Raw genomic sequence first — 17,806 nt, 5'->3', positions numbered from 1 at the left:
TCGAAATGGACCTGTGTGGTGAGACTTTGGTCAACTGCTACTTAGTAGTTCCAAATATTGCCTCGAAAGAAAGACTCCTAAAAATACACCAAAATAGAACATCAGGTAATTTAAGGTCCTCATAAGTATAGAGATACAGATGTGTGTGTGTGTGAGTCTGCATGCATGTGTCTGTCATAACTTATTCGCATGTCTTCAGACTAGTGCACCAGGATGGCAGCTTGGCAGACCTCACCATGCTCAGCGGCAACTCGGTGGAGACCACGCTGTCCAGAGAGGACCAGGAGCCGCAGGAGAAGCAGGAGGAGCAGGGCGAGTGGGGGACGGAGAAGGAGAAGGAGAAGGAGCAGGCCCTGGTGGTGATGATGTGTGACACTGACATGACTGGCGAGAAGCCCAGGAGTATCTCTGACCCGCGGCAGTCCAGCGCAGAGGAGAGCCAACCCTGCAGCGCGGGGACGGAGCCAGAGCCGAGCACCGAGCAGAGCACCGAGCAGAGCTCAGGTACTGAGCAGCTGCAACACAGCAGGTCCACAAGACACTGAATCATGTTAGGGCTGCAACTCACTATTATTTTATATATTAGTATTTTATTTATAAGTTAATGTGTTGTTGAGTATTGTCTTTGTTAATCAGACCATCTATTAATATCTCGTAGACAAGACATCAGTTTGATACTAACGTTTGTAACTTTTATATGCGGCAAAGAGTGGCATTTAAAGCTACAGTGTTTAACTTGCTCATCCTACCTTCCTCCTCATCAGTTTATATAAAGCCGTGCCCAAAACCAAGATGGTGAATGAAGCCAGACTGGAATAACAAAAACACTATACTCAACTCGTGCATTGTTGTTTGTGAATGGGAACCTGCTGCACTTTTAGCTTTGCTGTCTGAGTGGTGACTGAGCTTTCTGGGATAAAGAAAACAATCAAATTATGTCCTTCAGTGCGGTACTATACTAATTAGTGTGCCTTTTACAATAGCATTATCGTACAAAGCTGGATTAAAATGCTTTTTACCATTTCTGACATGGGCGTCACGGAAACTGCTACGAAAGTGCTTGTGCTTAATGTGCCTGAGAACAAACAACTTCATGCGATAATAAAAATGCTCATCTAGAGGCTGTGTTGCTGATGACGTTTCAGACTTGTATTTAAATACTTCAGCATCTCGCGTGTTTCCCTCCACAGTGCATTAAAACCATGTTTCTCCTCTCACTGTGTTTACAGCGAGACACACTTTTAGTCATGAGCACAGAGACTTTTTCTCTCAGATCCCTCTCAGCCTGCAGCTCTTTAGTCTGCTGAAAAGACATATGTTGCATACAGTCTTTAAAGGCCAAAGCTCTCTGAGAGAAGCTCAGCCTGCTGTCCAAGTACCTGCTGCCTGCACTCTCACCAGCCAGCCATTAATCATCCTGAGTAAAGCTGTAAAAATCTGTTGTATTGAAGATTTTTGGGTTCAGTAAGATTTACCTCTGGTTGTCTGTTCTGTCTCAGAGTGTAGCTCAAGTGGTCACATCGTCCTGCTAAAGCCAACTAACGCAGCACTATTAGCATATTTACGCGTACAGTGACACTGGTCTTAAATTGAAATGTTGTTTGCATACACAGAACATAAAATAGGTGATAAAACACAACACTGCAGGGCCTCTCAGTTTATAATGAGCTGCAAGCTATATGAGCTATATGCCCTCACAGAGTTTTCTTATCCAAACAATGGGGCTGTTAAAACCTAATATTCTGTGAAAACATACACCCACCAAACTGTGGCTGGAGGTTTTATATCCTTTGTGAGAATATAAATATTAGGTTGTCATTCTCAGGTAATTAAAGCAACACTTTCGAATGTGCTTGTTAATACAGATTTTAGCCATGCTAAAGCTATACATCTTGACACAATCCATACTGGGAAAATATTACATTAATAATATTTTTACAGTTTCTGAGTACATGTAAAACACATGTTCAGCTGTGCACTTCTTCAGGGCTTCTGTTTTTCCATTTAAGTGTATCTGGGTTTTTTTTTTTTTTATCTCTGCTTCTTCAGATCTGAAGAATAAATGGCACCTGGTGGTCGACCGTCTGACTGTGCTCTTCCTCAAGTTCCTGGAGTATTTCCACAAACTGCAGCTGTTCATCTGGTGGTTACTGGAGATGCACATCATCAAGCTTGTGTCCTGCTACATTGTCCTGGTCTCTGTCAAAGAGGTACGAAAGCTTGAGGTTACAATGTGGAACAAGGATCAATACCTGCAACAACAGGGAATCGCACTATCAATCGATTTGATTGACTGATTTGACTGCTCAGCTTCTCGGAAGCGTGCACGTCATCCCACGTGTTATATAAGGCTTCCAGATGGTCCTGCAATTCCTATTCTTGGTCTTGATTCTACCGAATGATATATCGTTAACCGTTTTTTTTGAACTCCCAAGTATCGGCCTCAAAAATCCAGTGTCGGACACATTTTCTTGCTCATACACTCTATGAAATAACTTGGCCTCTTGCAACACTGTGCCAACTTGAACCACTTTTAAATAAACCAGGATTTTCTGTTACATCGCAGACTCGCCAGATAATAGTCTGAGGGTATTGGGGCGAACTGTAATAGCTGTTTTCTTGCCATCAGGGCTCTTTGAGTTTGGCACAAACTGACTGAGAGGTTTAGTCTGGATAAGCTGCGAAGGCTTTTAGATTCTTATTAAAACTGACTTTTATGGATTTAGATTTATGTAATGTCATGACATTTTATTTATGGTTCTTGACCTATTTCATTTGCCTCACAGTATTCTTCACTTTACATAAAGTGCTGTGTCAAAGTGTTTAGAAACTTGTAACACAAAAAAGGAATAATACTAGTTGTTGTAGTTGGATGAGGATGAAGAAAAAGAGAATGTCAGGGGAAATTTTTTTTTATGTGAGCTGTTTTTTTCTGTCCTCATCGCCTATATTGTCTCCTGTGCAGGTGTCTTTGTTCAACTATGTGTTCCTGGCATCCTGGGCCTTTGCACTGCCCTACAGCCAGTATCGTCCCCTTGCCTCCAATGTTTGCACTGTCTGGACATGTGTCATCATCGTATGTAAAATGTTGTACCAGCTGGAGTCTATAGACCCCCCTACCTACTCGAAGAACTGCTCTATGGTGAATATACGCAGAACATGCTCCTTGACCCTCGTTGTAGACGCTACATACTGTTAAACGTTATCTTCACTATCCTTAGTTGAAGTAATATTATGTTTTTATTATATTCATACAATTATATTTTCTGTCCACAGCCATCAAACTACTCAGCGGAAAAGATTATTGAGATGACGGAGTCTCTGCTGTATAAAGGACCAGTGGATCCAGCCAACTGGGTCGGCCTGGAGAAGTCTAAACACCTTCTGAGCTATCTCAGGGTGAGGAGTGGAAACTTTCCTCAGCTGAACGTTTGCAGCATACACATAATATCACAGCAGGGGAAGAACAATTCATGAAACTATGATTAAAAAAAAAGCAATTTGTCAAAGGAATAGTACATTTATAGTTATATCTTGTTTGTTTAATCCGCGCAAAAACCGAAGGGTAAAAATGTCAATTTGTTTTTTTACAGGGTGGTTGTGACTCCAGGAAGTCACTGCTCCTTTAACAGTCGCAAAACAAGTATTTTCTTTATCAACAGGGCCTCAAATGTTATGTTAAAGGAATACTTCACCCCCAAAATGATCATTTGTACATCAATTACTCACCCTGTGTTTCACTGAACGATTGATGTTAAGATAAAGAGCACGCCTGATGAACTTTAGTTACAGTACGTTCAAACTTTTGGGTATAAAATGTCAGAAAATATGACAAATTTCCATCACAAGTTCCCAGAAATTAAATAGGTCTTAAGTCTTTTTTTTTTTTCTTTTTTTGATAAATGACCTATCGGTTATTCAAATTTGTTTTAGTCAATACATATTTAATACATACATAATACATATTTAATGATATTCTCCATCTGTGCAGAACAACCTCTTGATGCTGGCTCTGTTAGCATTCGAGGTGACCATTTATCGCCATCAGAAATACTTCAGACTGAGAAACAAACTGTCGCCTCCCGCTGCCAGGATTATCTTCCATAACATCACACGGCAGCATCTGGACACCGGCATCATCAGCTTCATCAAATACTTCATCAACTACTTCTTCTACAAGTTTGGACTTGAGGTCGAGACAAGTGAAAAGAGCTAAAACAAATGGATGATTTTCTCTGAAAACATCACTTCATGTTTGTATTCCTTGTGTGTTTCTCTCAGACGTGCCTGCTGTTGGGGGTCAATGTTATCGGGCAGCGTATGGACTTCTTCGCCATGCTTCACGCCTTCGCCTTGATCACAGTCATGTATAGGCGCAGGAGGAAAGCCATCGCTGAGATCTGGCCCAAGTACTGCTTCTTTCTGGCCTGCATGCTGACCATCCAGTACTTTATCTGCATCGGGATCCCACCAGCAGCCTGTAAAGGTTTGTGTGACCAACTTGGCCAGTTTGTACTTATTGCTATGATTTCAAGCCCCAATTAACAACTATTGTCGTCATTGATTAATCTAGAATTTATTTCCATAGTCAATTGCGTTATCATCTAGTGTATGTCAAAAATTGTCAAAAAATAGTGGCAAATGCTCATTTTAAGTTCCCTAAGACGTCTTTGAATTTCTTGTTTCGTTCGATTTATAATGACAAAAATAAACAATGACAAACGTTTCATATTTTAAGTGTTTTCAGTTAATGTTATTATTTTGTATCACAGTATTATGACTGATATCTTTGATGAAACTGTCTGTTATTATGTCCCCAGACTCAAAATCATCTACAGTATGAGCAAAATATGTTTATTCACAAAATGCATATCTGTGTAAACTGAGACATCTTGGCCCAGAAGAACATTGAGAACCTAAATTATAAAAAAAAAATACATCATACAAGAATTAAAGCTGTTGCTCCTCTGTGTTTTTGATCTTTTATTTGTTACCACGTCAAGACTCTTCTCAGCCTGGTCTCCTAAAAACGGCATCGTCAATTAAGTTTCGAGGGAACGTACTTTTTCCCAGATTCCGTTTGTATTTGTCGTATCACAAGTACGTTAAATCAAAGTCTGCGCAAGTCGACGTAGAAAGAAGGTTGAGTTGCATAACACTGATATACATGTACGTAGAAATGTTGATATGAAATGTGTTTTTGGTTTAGACATGTCCAGATTCAACATATCCGTAGTTTGTAGAATTGTACAATGTCAACATTTTATTCTTCATATAAATGTATGTCCAATGATAACGGTGCATGTTTTCATTTCAGACTATCCCTGGAGGTTTCCCAACTCTTCTACAGAATCCAATGTGGTCAAGTGGCTCTATATTCCAGATTTCCTGACCCGACCCAATCCATCGTTCCTCATCTGTATGTTTTCCAATTAACATGTATTTGGTGGTTATTATACTGATGGTTGTCCTTATAGTTTTTAGTATTAGCAAGATTTTTGCTCAGCACAAGTTAGATTTCTCCTCTCTTCTTTTCTAGATGACTTCATGTTGCTGCTGTGTGCCTCTCTCCAGAGGCAGGTCTTTGATGATGAAAACACGGCGGCCGTTCGCATCATGGCTGGAGACAACGTGGAGATCTGCAGAGACCTGGACGCAGCCTCTTTCAGCGTCCACAACCCCGTCCCCGACTTCATCCACAGCAGGTACAGCAACTTACACTAAAGTTATGCTAGTATTACACTGCAGCAAAAAAAGGGCCCGGTTATGTTTAAAAAAAGAAAAGAAAAAGCATACAGCAAATGGCACTGAATCCCAGACTTGTATTTCAACACATACATTAGATTTTACAGTAGATTCACTTGAATTATAACAGATGTTGTAATTTTGGTGCCATGGGAGCTCGACTGAACCGGCATTACCATGGAGGACAACAGGACACAGAAATGGAAAGGAAGTGAAGTAGCCAGCTTAATTGATGCTTAATGATGTTAGATGCCGACAATTAAGTCAGCAGCGAAATGATCAAAACAAGCTGCACTATTAAAAACTGTTTATATTTGTATCAAGTATGGGTTACATCCCACAATATGGAGCAGCAATTTGGATTTACGCATGATGCCTTGTAGTGTCTACGTAGAGTTAAAGCTTTGTTTATACCTTTTTAAGAATAAATATACTTTACCATAACTTTTACCATTGTTTTGATATAGTGTAGATATTCCTCTTTAGGTCCATGGTTTACTGGATAGTACACAGGTATGTAGTTTTAATGCAGCAAAGGGAATTCATTATTTTAAAACCACCCTTGGTAGATATTAAAGACCTGTTATTCGGTATTTCACCCCCTGGGAATGAGAACGGACTGGTTTGCCATATTAGCATAAAAGGTGATGATATGTCAACTTGTTTCTGCCGCCCCCCCCCCCAAGTGGCCAACAAATCAATTAATACATGTTGAAAACAAAAAGGGTACCGCTATTGTGGCGACTGTGGCTATGTGGATAGCAGGGCCGACCCTCAATTGGAGGATCGGCGGTTTGATCCCCGGCTCCGGCTCCACTAGTCGCATGTCGATGTGTCCTTGAGCAAGACACTTAAACCCAAAACGTGCTCCCGTAGCTGTGCCTGCGGTGTGATATAATCTGAATTGTAAGCCGCTTTGGATAGAAGCGTCTGCTAAATGACCTTAATGTAATGACTGTAATGTTATCAAGTAGAGCTTTGAACTCAGCGATGGGCTAAAAGGCAGTGGAGCAGGCCGGTAACAGATGGTTGCAGGTTTAAGATTTAGAAACGTAAAACAAAAGGTATCATTCTCAGCAACAACCCCTGAAGTACAGTTGAGTAAGACGCTTGCTTGCTTTGTACCCCGGCCTGTCCAGTCGAGCTGCCAACTCGGTAGAAAACTGTTGTTGTACTTGGCAGCTAACTGTGTAACTGTAGAAATCTTAAGTGGAGTGGTGCTGAATAAGAACATACTCGCTCAGCAAATCCCTTATCCTAGATAAATAAAGGTAAGACAGATGACAGTAGCTTAGTGAGAGATGTTATTGAATACCCAGTGTATATACATAATTCAGAATTTTGGCTGTCGTCCACTATTTTAATCTAGAGCTAGATACTGATTTTGCACATAAGAAATATTGAAGAGAGGGTTTTGAGAGGCAAGGAAATACAGAGCGAGTAAGAAAGACAGCGAGAGCATCCTGACCTGTCCACGGTCATTGATTATGTGCTCTTCACATTCCACTGTTTTGATGTGCAAAGTGGACAAGTCTTTTATTAACGCACTCTGCGTCCATCAACAAGCCCTAGTAGAAAGAAAGAGAGCTGTACAGCCCGTCTGTCCACGCCACAGCAGCTCTGCACTTATTCCATCGTTTCCCTCCAGGATCGAATTACGGATACAGGGGGGGGGGGGATCCATAATCCACAAAAACACTCTGTCCGTCACTCCGCGACTCAGACGCTTTTGCCCTGTACTCTAACTCAATAAATAGCTTTTAAGTATGGAAAAAGGTATTCTCTCCCGTGATGAAGAAGGACACTCACTCAGCTATTCCGGCCCATCAACGTGTTGTCCGCTCCAAACCCACTTCATCAGAGCTGCTTCCTAAACAGTGCAGCTGTTGTTGTGGTCCCGTGTTTTCCCCAGGTCCATCAAATTAATGCATGTTCCTATGTTTTCACTCCACACATCACATTAATGGTGTCTCACATGAGAACACAGGGTCTACACACATGCTTTTAGCATGTTAGACACACACAGGTACATGAGATGTACATATATCTGCGCTGAGTGACAGGTGTCAGGTTTCAGCTCTGGCTCACGTTCATTGATCAAACTCTTACCGGTGTCCTGACACTAAGTGATACACTAAGTGTGATTGATGGGCGGATTATGCACACAGCAACAGAATGAACTGAAATGTTGTTTTGACTTTTATGATGTGGTAAGCATGCTTTCTTAATAGCAACTTAGCTCAGCTGGCCTGAATCCACGCCGTTTACTTCCAGCTTCATGTGTCTAAAATCAGCTCATGAACTTTGCCCCATCTCAAATGAAGCAGCAAAAATTAAGCCAGATTTGGGTTCAATGTTTATGTAAATATATGTAAGAGAGAGTGGTACAATATTACCCTGTGAAATGTAGTGGAGTAGAAGTATAAAGTAGCATAACATGTAAATAGTAAAGTACACTACCTCAAAGTTGTACTTATGTTGAGTTAATATCCTTTCACCAAGACAAAAAACAACTAAAAAAATTAAAGCTTTCTGAATCGCAACAATTGAGAGCTTCATCTTTACATAACAAACCAGCTGAGTTGGTGAACGTGACGCTGTGTTCACGTTGTGTCACTCAGACCTCGTTGACTGGTTGGAAAACACGTATAAGTCAATGGGGAAATTCTGATTTCTGATTATATATATACATAATATTTATACAGGCAAGGCTAATTTATTTATATAGGACAAAAAAAGACAAAAGTCTAAAAAACACAGTATAATAGTACATTCAAATAAGACATAAGTCATTACAGAGCTGAGAGAATAGAAAATAAAAACAAGCTACATTAGAATAAGACTAAGAAGAAAAAAAAGAAATGATTTAATAAAAGGCAGCAGCGAACAGAAAAGTCTTCAGCCTTGATTTAAAAGAAGTGAGAGCTGCAGCTGACAAGCAGTTTTTGGGGTATTTGTTCCAGGCAATACATGCAATACAGCTATTTTAGAAGGAGCTACATATAATACACAGTATGTTTTGGAGTATGTGTGAACACCGTTTCTGCTGCAGCATGAGGATGCTCTATATGTTGTGTTTACTGATTTCAGATCAACTCTGGGTATTGAAGTGAATTTGTTTACCCGACAGTAACCTTTACCTGACATTTGGAGCTGCCAAAGCAGTCCTTATTTATCTGTTGAATTTGTATTTTTTGGGGGGAAAATAGCGCTGACGTATCGTTTTCACTTCTGTCTTCCAGGTCCTACCTGGACATGCTGAAGGTCATCACGTTTAGCTACCTGTTCTGGTTTGTCCTCACCATCATCTTCTTCACGGGGACTACGCGGATCAGCGTCTTCTGTATGGGCTACCTGGTGGCCTGCTTCTACTTCCTGCTCTTTGGTGGTGAGCTGTTGCTCAAACCAATCAAAAAGATCCTCCACTACTGGGACTTCCTGATTGCCTACAACATCTTTGTAATCACCATGAAGAATGTTTTGTCTGTGAGTAGTCAATCTCAAATTGTATATCAAGATCAGTGAGAAAATCCAAGTACATATGAGTCAATATAATGTTTAGATTTGAAACGCTCTGTCTGCCTGAATGTAAAAGAACAACATATTTATTATAAACTTCTTTGTTCTCAATATTTTGGTTCATACCAACACTGCCTGTGTGTTATGTGAAATCAAAGATCTTAACAAAGAAATGTAAAGATATAATATTTAAAATAAGTCATTGTATTCAAGTATATAATCAATTATTCTTGTTCTTAGATCCTGGCTTGTGGCTACATCAACTCTCTGATTGAGAACCAGTGCCCATTGATCCATTTGTTAAGTCTGCGCTGTACCATCAATGACTACTTCTTTGACAAAGTCAAAGCAAAAGAGAGTGAGTGGACTCAACATCTTACTTCTTTGTGCATCTCATGAATGCCAATAAAAAGGTAGGAGGAGCACAAATCCTCATTTTGGCTACGATGTACAGGTCATGGTGAGTATTTGTGTTAATCTTACTGAATTTACAGTGAATACCAAACACTGCCGCGATACTCAGTGAAACAGTAAGATTTATGCATTTACTTTTTTCTTCTTTTTTTGGATCTGTGAATTTTCTTTTTGTCAGGATTATTTTGACAAGGGTTTGTTGTTATAGTTCTCAATCCAGCCACAAGAGGCCAAGGTGCACCACTACCCCATGTTCTTAATAGGACTAAAAGCAAAGCCAAAAGAAAGACATGACAGTAATGTTACATAACTTGCTAACACACAATATTATGCACCTTGTGTTTAAAGTGCATGGAGAAATTTAAACTCACCTGGAAGAAAACATGATTGCTTTTAGTGCTATTTAGAACATGAGCTAGTGGTGCACTTCAGCCTCTTGTGGCCAAAATGAGGTTTAAAATAACAAACAATTAATGAAATGATCCTGACTAAAAAGAAATGACCTTCCAAAACTGACAGATGAAAAGAAAAAGTACCTTATACATTTGTTCCTGGCCAAATTTCTTGTTTCACAGATGATGTTTTTGAGGAACTCAAACTTTTTTTCACATGTTCTAAGTAATTTACACCAGATAAAACACAATTTAGATGAGACTTAAAAAAAAAGACTTCTGTAGAAAACAGTCTACATTAACGTTTTTGATAATTAACCCTCATAAATGTCCTCACTTTCACCAATCGTCAGAGAAGTGTGATCGTCCCGAAAACGAGGCCGGGATCATCTGGGACAGTATCTGCTTTGCCTTCCTGCTGCTGCAGAGACGAGTCTTCATGAGCTACTACTTCCTCCACGTGGTGGCTGATATCAGAGCGTCGCAGATCCTCGCGTGCAGGTACGCAGATTGTGCTGAGCCGGCCTGCTGCATAGAGGCGCTGTGGCTTTTACTGCCATGGCATGTTAAAAAGTCTGCTGTGAAAAAGGTCTACGAATCTGATTTATTTGATAAAGACACAAGAGCGCTCCGATGCTACAAGGCCTAAGGTTTGCAAGAATTATTGAGTAAGCAAACAACATGTAACGAACAAGATGGACAGACTCTTGACAGGGAAGAAAAGACAAAAACTGGTGATGTGTATTAACAAAACACGTCTGCCAAATCCAAAATATGATCTAGAGTTCTATGTATCAGTATAATTGGAAAGATATGTGCCTTGTCAGTGTTCAGAATTTATAATAACAACAACAGAAACTACAGTGATTACAAACATGCGGGAGAGAAAATGTGCAGTTCATTACGAAGGTATTTCAGTAAAATACAACTTGGCTCCTTTTGTAACCGATTTGCTCAATATAGTGACGTTATAATTGGATAATTATGGAATCAATGAACCCATTGAAGGGTTGTCTGACATTGTTTCAGCTTCCAAAGAAAGGGAATATACTTCCGGTCAGTAAATAGTAAAGCAGGATCAAGCCTTCACACTCTGACTCTGATTGTTTTTTGAACATTTGATTGTGTTTCAGAGGGGCGGAGCTTTTCCAGGCCACGATAGTGAAGGCGGTGAGAGCGAGACTGGAGGAAGAGCGCAAATCTGTGGAGCAGCTGAAGAGACAGTGAGACTCCAACTGTTTGACTTACTCCATGTGGTGTAGTGCTGTGGTTTGGTGTTGAGGTGCACTATATGCAATACTAGGGGAAGCTTTGAAATAGCAATATAGCAATATACCAGTACTCACGATAACCGTGAAAACAAATTATATTATGTTAATAACACACATAATGACATAAATATAATTGTGTGTGAATAAGCCATCCTTAAATCAATTAAAAAACAAAAAACGTTCACAGATAATTTCATTATTTAAAAAGGCTTGGTAATTTCCAAAAGAGCTGGACACTGTAGTTCATAGCAAATGTTCCTCAAACTGTTGTAAATAGTTCAGTTATTGGGGGACTATTTTCAGCAGCCGAATAATACACATTTGGTGCTCTACAGTGTGCCTCTTCATTCTAATTACGAAGTGATTATGTCACCCAGTGCAACAGTGTTGTTCTTTGATGTGTTTTTAATCATTTTTGTGAAATAATGGAGCTCTATGGCACAGCTCAATAAGAAATATTAGACTATAGCCGCACAGGAAATACTTGTAAATCGATTTTTTGTCTTTTCATGGAATTTCTTGACTACAGAACATAATTACTAAAACATCAAACATATATATCATGTCTTTCAATATCCTTGATGAGTCTCAATTTAGTCCATGAGTAAACATGATTTAAGAAAGCCATTTCAAATCTATTCTGTGTTAAAAGCAACTCCTGTCTTGGTCTTTGCTGTTTCCAGGAAGCCATAGCTCAGTATATCATACTACAGAGAGTCAAAGTATTCCCACCACTTACAGTTATCTCAGGAGTTACTCATAAGCTCTGATAATATCCACTCACCCGCTCTAATGAGCACTCCACTGTTTCATAACGTACACTAATTTGTATATGAGGCCTGGAGATGTTTATGGTCAGTCTGTTAGGCCGTCAGTGATGTTCCTCTGTGTCGATACTTCGTGTCTCTTCACTGCCTCTCTGATCTAATCAGGATGGAGCGCATTAAGGTGAGGCAGCAAAAGTTTAAGAGGGGCAAGGAGAGGATGCTGAGCATTGCACAGGAGTCTGGAGAAGGACAGACCCTCGTCCAGCCCGAGGAGGATGATGATGACGGTATGACGACGGCTGACTCTGTCTGCGCAGTCAATGTTAGAAACGTTGGTGTTGAGGTTAAATGTTTGCTAGTAGTGCACAAGGAAGATGGGTGAGAGTGTACCTTAATGCCAACCTAATTCATTAACTTATGTTGTATAATGATGTATTTACATTCGTATTTGATCTTAAAGAAAGCAGCTTAATAGAGTAAAAAAAAAAAAAAAATGCCTTGAAGTTTGTAGAAGAATTAATTTTCTTATGAAATGTTGCATTGATGTATTTGTGAAATTTTAGGAGCACAGCGAACGAAAGCCAAGACCAAAAAAAAGCAGTGGTGGAGGCCGTGGGTTGACCATGCTTCCAGTAGGTTGACCCCCCAACCCTCTTTTTTCTCTTCCTCCACTCTGATTGGCCCTTGTGTCCTTGACCAGAACGCTGAGGATTCCCATACTGCCCCTGGGCTCTGAAGGCACCAACACACAGTAGTCTTGCTCCATTCAGACTTTAGTCCCTTTCTGTCTCTATTTAAGGGCCCTTGTTACTACCTGCAGCTCTCGTGTACACTATGTGCGGAGAGGCTCTTCAGTTTCAAGATGATCTATTAAACCGTGTCTGTATCGGTCCAGAGCAGGGTTGCCCTAAATAGACACGATGAGACTTTTGCAAGAGAAAATGACTAATGTCTGGAGGTTTGTACTTGACATTGTTTAAAACATAATCCTCGGTCTCACCTGAAGAGCCCACAGTAGAGAATCACTCTGTTATAAAACATTTTCATGCAAAAATATGAAGTCGACTCGCCTTTATTCTCAGTACTGGAATAAAGGATGAAAGGGTTTGTTCATTCTTTGCCTGTGGACATGGTCACCAAACAGGAGCAAATAAAAAGGGAACGATTGGACCAGTGATTGAATATATAAAATGACGACCTTTACTGTCTCTCTTTGTGGTAAATTAAAAAAAAATACCAGCATCTTTGTGAGTCAATACAGTGGTCGCCTGTTTGGTTTGAACTCATGTCTCCTGTCGTTCTACACCCCCACATGACATTTTCAAATTATTTCTCCATTTCATCTCTTTGTCATTTGATATTTCATCTTCATATCCCAGCATCCTCCCTCACCTCCCGCCCACTGCGGTTCTGTTCAAGGACATAAGTCAGCCTTGTCTATCCCACTTAACTGCTGTAGACAGGAGTCACTTGCTCTGTCGATTAGCTTAAAGGCGACTGTGCTTACTGGAATCATTTTTAATTTAATAGACGACCTTTATTGTGCTTTGTGCTCATAGTTCTATCTGTCATACTAACATTGTGTGTTTTCTGAATTTTCTGTTTCATCCTTACATGTCTCTGATGTGTTTTAATGTGTGTCTATATCAGGACTTACTGTAGACTCAGTTAAATGTTTAATAGTAGTGTGCTCCTTAGAATTTTACGGTAAGTCGTTTGATTTTCCTGCATCTTCCCTTCAGCAAGGGAACCCTTTCTGAACCTCATTTCAATGTTGTTGAAAAAAGATGAATGACCTTAGCATCTGTTTGACTGAATATAACTGCACTTTCCCCTCTGCCCCCTTCAGTGGTTAGAAGTGGAGACTATTACTTGTTTGAAACTGACAGTGAGGAGGAGGAGGAGGAGGAGGACAAAAGAGACGATGAACAGCCAAAGAAGTCTGCGTTTCAGGTGACTTCCACTCGTGGCTAATCAGTTTCAGTGTGAAACACTTAATTCTGTCTCTGTCACAGTCATTTAATCCAATTACATGTTTTATTATTGATGAGGATGTTGCATTCAGCTGAGGTAAATAATAAAGTATGTTTACTCAAGTACTTAACAGTTCGAAGTAAGGAAATATAATTTGCTTAAGTAAAAGTACCAATACAATGTAAAGAAAAGGTGGAAAAGAGGAAAGAAGAAAGAACTGACTTCTGATACATTTTTATTCATTTTTTGGCCTTTTTTTTAATCCTTGTTTTTTTTTAATAATGAATGCAATATTAATTTTACTTCTTTGTGCCTCAAACGGTTATTTAAATGAAACCACGTGAGAAGGTCAGACGTCTCTGGTGAAAGACAATGCTTTCAGTCAAAAAGATCACACGCCATCTGTTTATCTCTTTTATGTATGTTTTATTTTATAAGCTTATGTTTTTCACGTGTAAAATCTTAATCTGAAAATAACTGCATCGCTCCATAAAGTGGAGTAAGAAGTACAATATTCCCCTCTGAAATGGAGTGACGTAAAAGTATAAAGTGAGACTTTGTCACTTTCTAACCCTTTAATGTATCCGCTGGTTGTTTAAGCAGATTGAGATTTGACATGCAAAACATTCAATAAACTAAAATAATAGGATGTTTTGCTTGCAGAGTTGAAAATAGCCTCGTGCACAATGTAAACATTTCTTGTGTGAACTTTGCTTTTTATATTTTACTGTTAATTATTTTCTTGGATACATCTTAGAAACAGGATGATGTTTACTTTGTTATATATTTTTTTGAAGGATCCAAGATGTAAAAGTGTTTTGATCAAATATGTACATTTACCTGCACAGTATCGAAATCCTCCTTTGTCCACTGTCTCCTAACACAGTTAACCTCTGTTATTTCTAATAATATGAAATCATTTTCTACTAATCCTCTCTCACTCTCTCTCTTTTTAGCGAGCTATTGGAAAGTTTGTCTCTGCTGTTCTGGCCTTGCCCAAGTCTATCATTAAGCTGCCTAAAACTATACTGCAGTATATAGTCAAGGCAGGCAAGGTACTCACCACCACAACTAATTAACACAGCTTGTTTTCTGTATGAACATCCCTTAAAGTGACAACTAACGCCACAACAAACGGCCTTTCCAGCTCATGTTTGGTGTTCTGCTTCTGCAGTTTATCCATATCAAAAGCAAATGCTGATTTGGCATAAATCATCAAACATAAACTGGAATAGAAATGCTTTGGCCTTTGCTCTTTTGCATGTTGTTTTGACTTGAAGTGGGCTGCATGAACTGGAGCATTATTCTGACATTATATTGGTTGGGTTACATGTGTCCTGTCTTGTTTCGACCTTTTCATTTGGTCTACTGCTGTGAGCTATGTGTTTGTGAGTTGTTATGGTCTGTGAGTCAGATCAGCAGTTAAGTGTTTGGGCCTCGCCTCTGTGTTTGTTCATGTTTCCGTGCAGTGTTAATTCTCGACAATGTCTGACCATAAATTCTAACAATGCAGAGTATAAAAACATGCTTGAGATAGGCAGTAGATCACCAGGAATACTACTGGACTACTGGACTTTTGAATGGACTGTTTTTAAAAAAATATTTATTTTAGAGAAGTGACGTGAGAGTTGGCTACTGAGAAGAATTGTGAGCTATATGTTGAAATGTTATGTTGGAATCATTTTTAAAAAGTGAAGGTATTGTGTCAAAAATTGTCTTTAAAATTTACATGATTTGTAATTGAGATACTAAAACGTGCAAAACCACCTTAAAGTGGAGTTTAATTCCTCCTTTTGCTTGTTATTGCTCTGGCATAATTGACCTCAGTGACTCCTATTCTTCATATCCTTTCATCGATACTAATCTCCCTCTCTCTGCTCTCTAGTTTCTTTATCACGCCTGGATCACAGACCCCAAAGCGGCCCTGAGGGCTCGAGCCAAAGAGAAACGCAAATTTTGGAAAAAATACACCAAAGGAGTTAGACACAGAAAAAGCAAGAAAGATGGTAAGCAAGTCTACTCACATGATACAAACTTTAACTTTAGTCATGAGTATGAATGCATTTCACTTTCAATTTCCGTCTTTCGACCATAATGAGGTGTCTTTACTGTACTTCAGGAGGTAATGTGACCGTGGAGGTTGGTGAGCTCTCAGATGGGCAAGAAAAAGATGAAGAGAACAAGAAGTCTAGTGGTCCAGGTTGGTTTCTCCTCAAGAAAATAGTTTTATGAATCTTCAAAGAATGGATGAACTTGATTTTGTGCTGTTAAGTTCCTCCTTCTGTGTCTGAACCTGAGTGGATTAGAGAAACTGAATTTGGAACGTAATTATGAAGAACCTTCATATGGTGTTGATCACTAATGTGTTTTAGTTTTTTATCCTTTTCCTTGGACTGTTAATAGGGGTGTTGTTCGGTGATTATCTAGGCATCTTATTAGAGAATGGAAAGTTGTTATCTGCAAAAAAGTAAATGGCTTTCTATTTTCCCTAATTTAGATTCCCCTGATTCACCCTCTTGTCTAAATTAAATTCTGGTTCTGGATAAGGACGCCACTTTGCATGAAGTGTTTTGGTGAAATATCACAAACTTCCAACATTCCATCTCTTTCATGTTATTTTACCTTGTGATAATCTTTGATGGTCATACCGTCTACAGACCGCTCAGGAGGATCATTATTAATATGCTCTGTAAAGTTTAGTAATGTCAGTTTGCATAATTTCTTCATATTAGCATTAAAAAAAGCAGCTATTTATTACTGCCACTAAGAGCCATCCATTTGCAAGTCTTTACTGCACCCTGAAAAGTTGACTTAATGTGAGTGTTTTGTTTTGTGCTAGACAACATCATCAAGAGAGTATTCAACATCATAAAGTTCACCTGGGTGCTCTTCCAGACAACGGTGGACAGCTTCACCAAGTGGATGAATGACATGTGCAGGGAGTACATCGACATCTCCACTGTACTGCGTATAGAGCGCTGCATGCTGACCAGAGAGGTCAAAAAGGTTTGTTTTTAAATTGGAATTTTGTCTTTTTTTTTTTTTTAAACAATTTCTAAGCCAATTGAAGGACTTTGGTGTAATTAAGAGCCAGTAATAGATTAACTCCTCTTCTCCCACCAGGGTAACGTGCCATCCAGAGAGAGCATCCACGTCTACTACCAGAAGGCCATGAGGCTCAACATGTCCAGGCAGGCCAGTTTGGATCAGCTAAGTGAGGACGAGTCGGCCTCGGGCTCCACCAGGGTCCACAGAAGGCGAAGAGGCTACCCCATGGAGAGCCAGGACTCCACAGCCTCCAGGGACAGCATATCCAGGTACACAGAGCCTCAGCAATGCAACATGGGAGACCTAATGAGTCCCGATCATGAAATGTTTCAGGGAGTGCTCACCAGTGGTGAGAGAGACAGCTAAATAATAGATTCTAGCTTCATGACTTCTTCCTCCCTGAACTTTCTGCCTTATCTTTAGGTTGTAAATAACAAAATGAAAAGCTTTCACTGAACAGGAATGGGACATTTAGTTTTTCTTTTGAGGTCTTAAGATTAAGCAAGTGTAAAATAAAAATCATACTTAAGCACTTTACTGCTTAAAAGTGTTTCCTCTTTCTTAAAGCCTGATTGGACAAGACACCAATATGTTTTAGGTTGTAACCTATGATGTTTATTCCCTGTTGTGCCAATTTTCCAGCATCACAATTCTTCAGATTCTTGTTTTTTTATTG

The 17,806-nt window shown here is 39.5% G+C and overlaps 1 protein-coding gene across 1 annotated transcript in view; it reads left to right on the top strand.

Annotated features, from left to right (window-relative positions):
* piezo2b (piezo-type mechanosensitive ion channel component 2b) overlaps nucleotides 1–17,806 on the top strand; it is a gene marked incomplete at its 3' end in the record, with an annotated part of 74,815 nt that overhangs the window by 43,359 nt on the left and 13,650 nt on the right. The window contains exons 18-37 of the mRNA XM_079173238.1: nucleotides 200–504; nucleotides 2,050–2,210; nucleotides 2,966–3,142; nucleotides 3,277–3,399; nucleotides 3,992–4,192; nucleotides 4,282–4,486; nucleotides 5,318–5,419; nucleotides 5,540–5,705; nucleotides 8,988–9,231; nucleotides 9,505–9,622; nucleotides 10,424–10,571; nucleotides 11,204–11,293; nucleotides 12,274–12,395; nucleotides 12,672–12,740; nucleotides 13,958–14,061; nucleotides 15,039–15,137; nucleotides 15,968–16,088; nucleotides 16,202–16,282; nucleotides 16,922–17,088; nucleotides 17,206–17,399. Coding sequence (XP_079029364.1) covers nucleotides 200–504; nucleotides 2,050–2,210; nucleotides 2,966–3,142; nucleotides 3,277–3,399; nucleotides 3,992–4,192; nucleotides 4,282–4,486; nucleotides 5,318–5,419; nucleotides 5,540–5,705; nucleotides 8,988–9,231; nucleotides 9,505–9,622; nucleotides 10,424–10,571; nucleotides 11,204–11,293; nucleotides 12,274–12,395; nucleotides 12,672–12,740; nucleotides 13,958–14,061; nucleotides 15,039–15,137; nucleotides 15,968–16,088; nucleotides 16,202–16,282; nucleotides 16,922–17,088; nucleotides 17,206–17,399 — 2,997 coding nt within the window. The remainder of the gene's footprint in view (nucleotides 1–199; nucleotides 505–2,049; nucleotides 2,211–2,965; nucleotides 3,143–3,276; nucleotides 3,400–3,991; nucleotides 4,193–4,281; nucleotides 4,487–5,317; nucleotides 5,420–5,539; nucleotides 5,706–8,987; nucleotides 9,232–9,504; nucleotides 9,623–10,423; nucleotides 10,572–11,203; nucleotides 11,294–12,273; nucleotides 12,396–12,671; nucleotides 12,741–13,957; nucleotides 14,062–15,038; nucleotides 15,138–15,967; nucleotides 16,089–16,201; nucleotides 16,283–16,921; nucleotides 17,089–17,205; nucleotides 17,400–17,806) is intronic.

The sequence above is a fragment of the Pholis gunnellus genome (assembly GCF_910591455.1).
Source record: "Pholis gunnellus genome assembly, chromosome: 14".
NCBI classification, from domain to species: Eukaryota; Metazoa; Chordata; class Actinopteri; order Perciformes; family Pholidae; genus Pholis; species Pholis gunnellus.
Note: the sequence above shows the minus strand (reverse complement) of the source record. Positions and strands in the feature narration are given on the sequence as shown.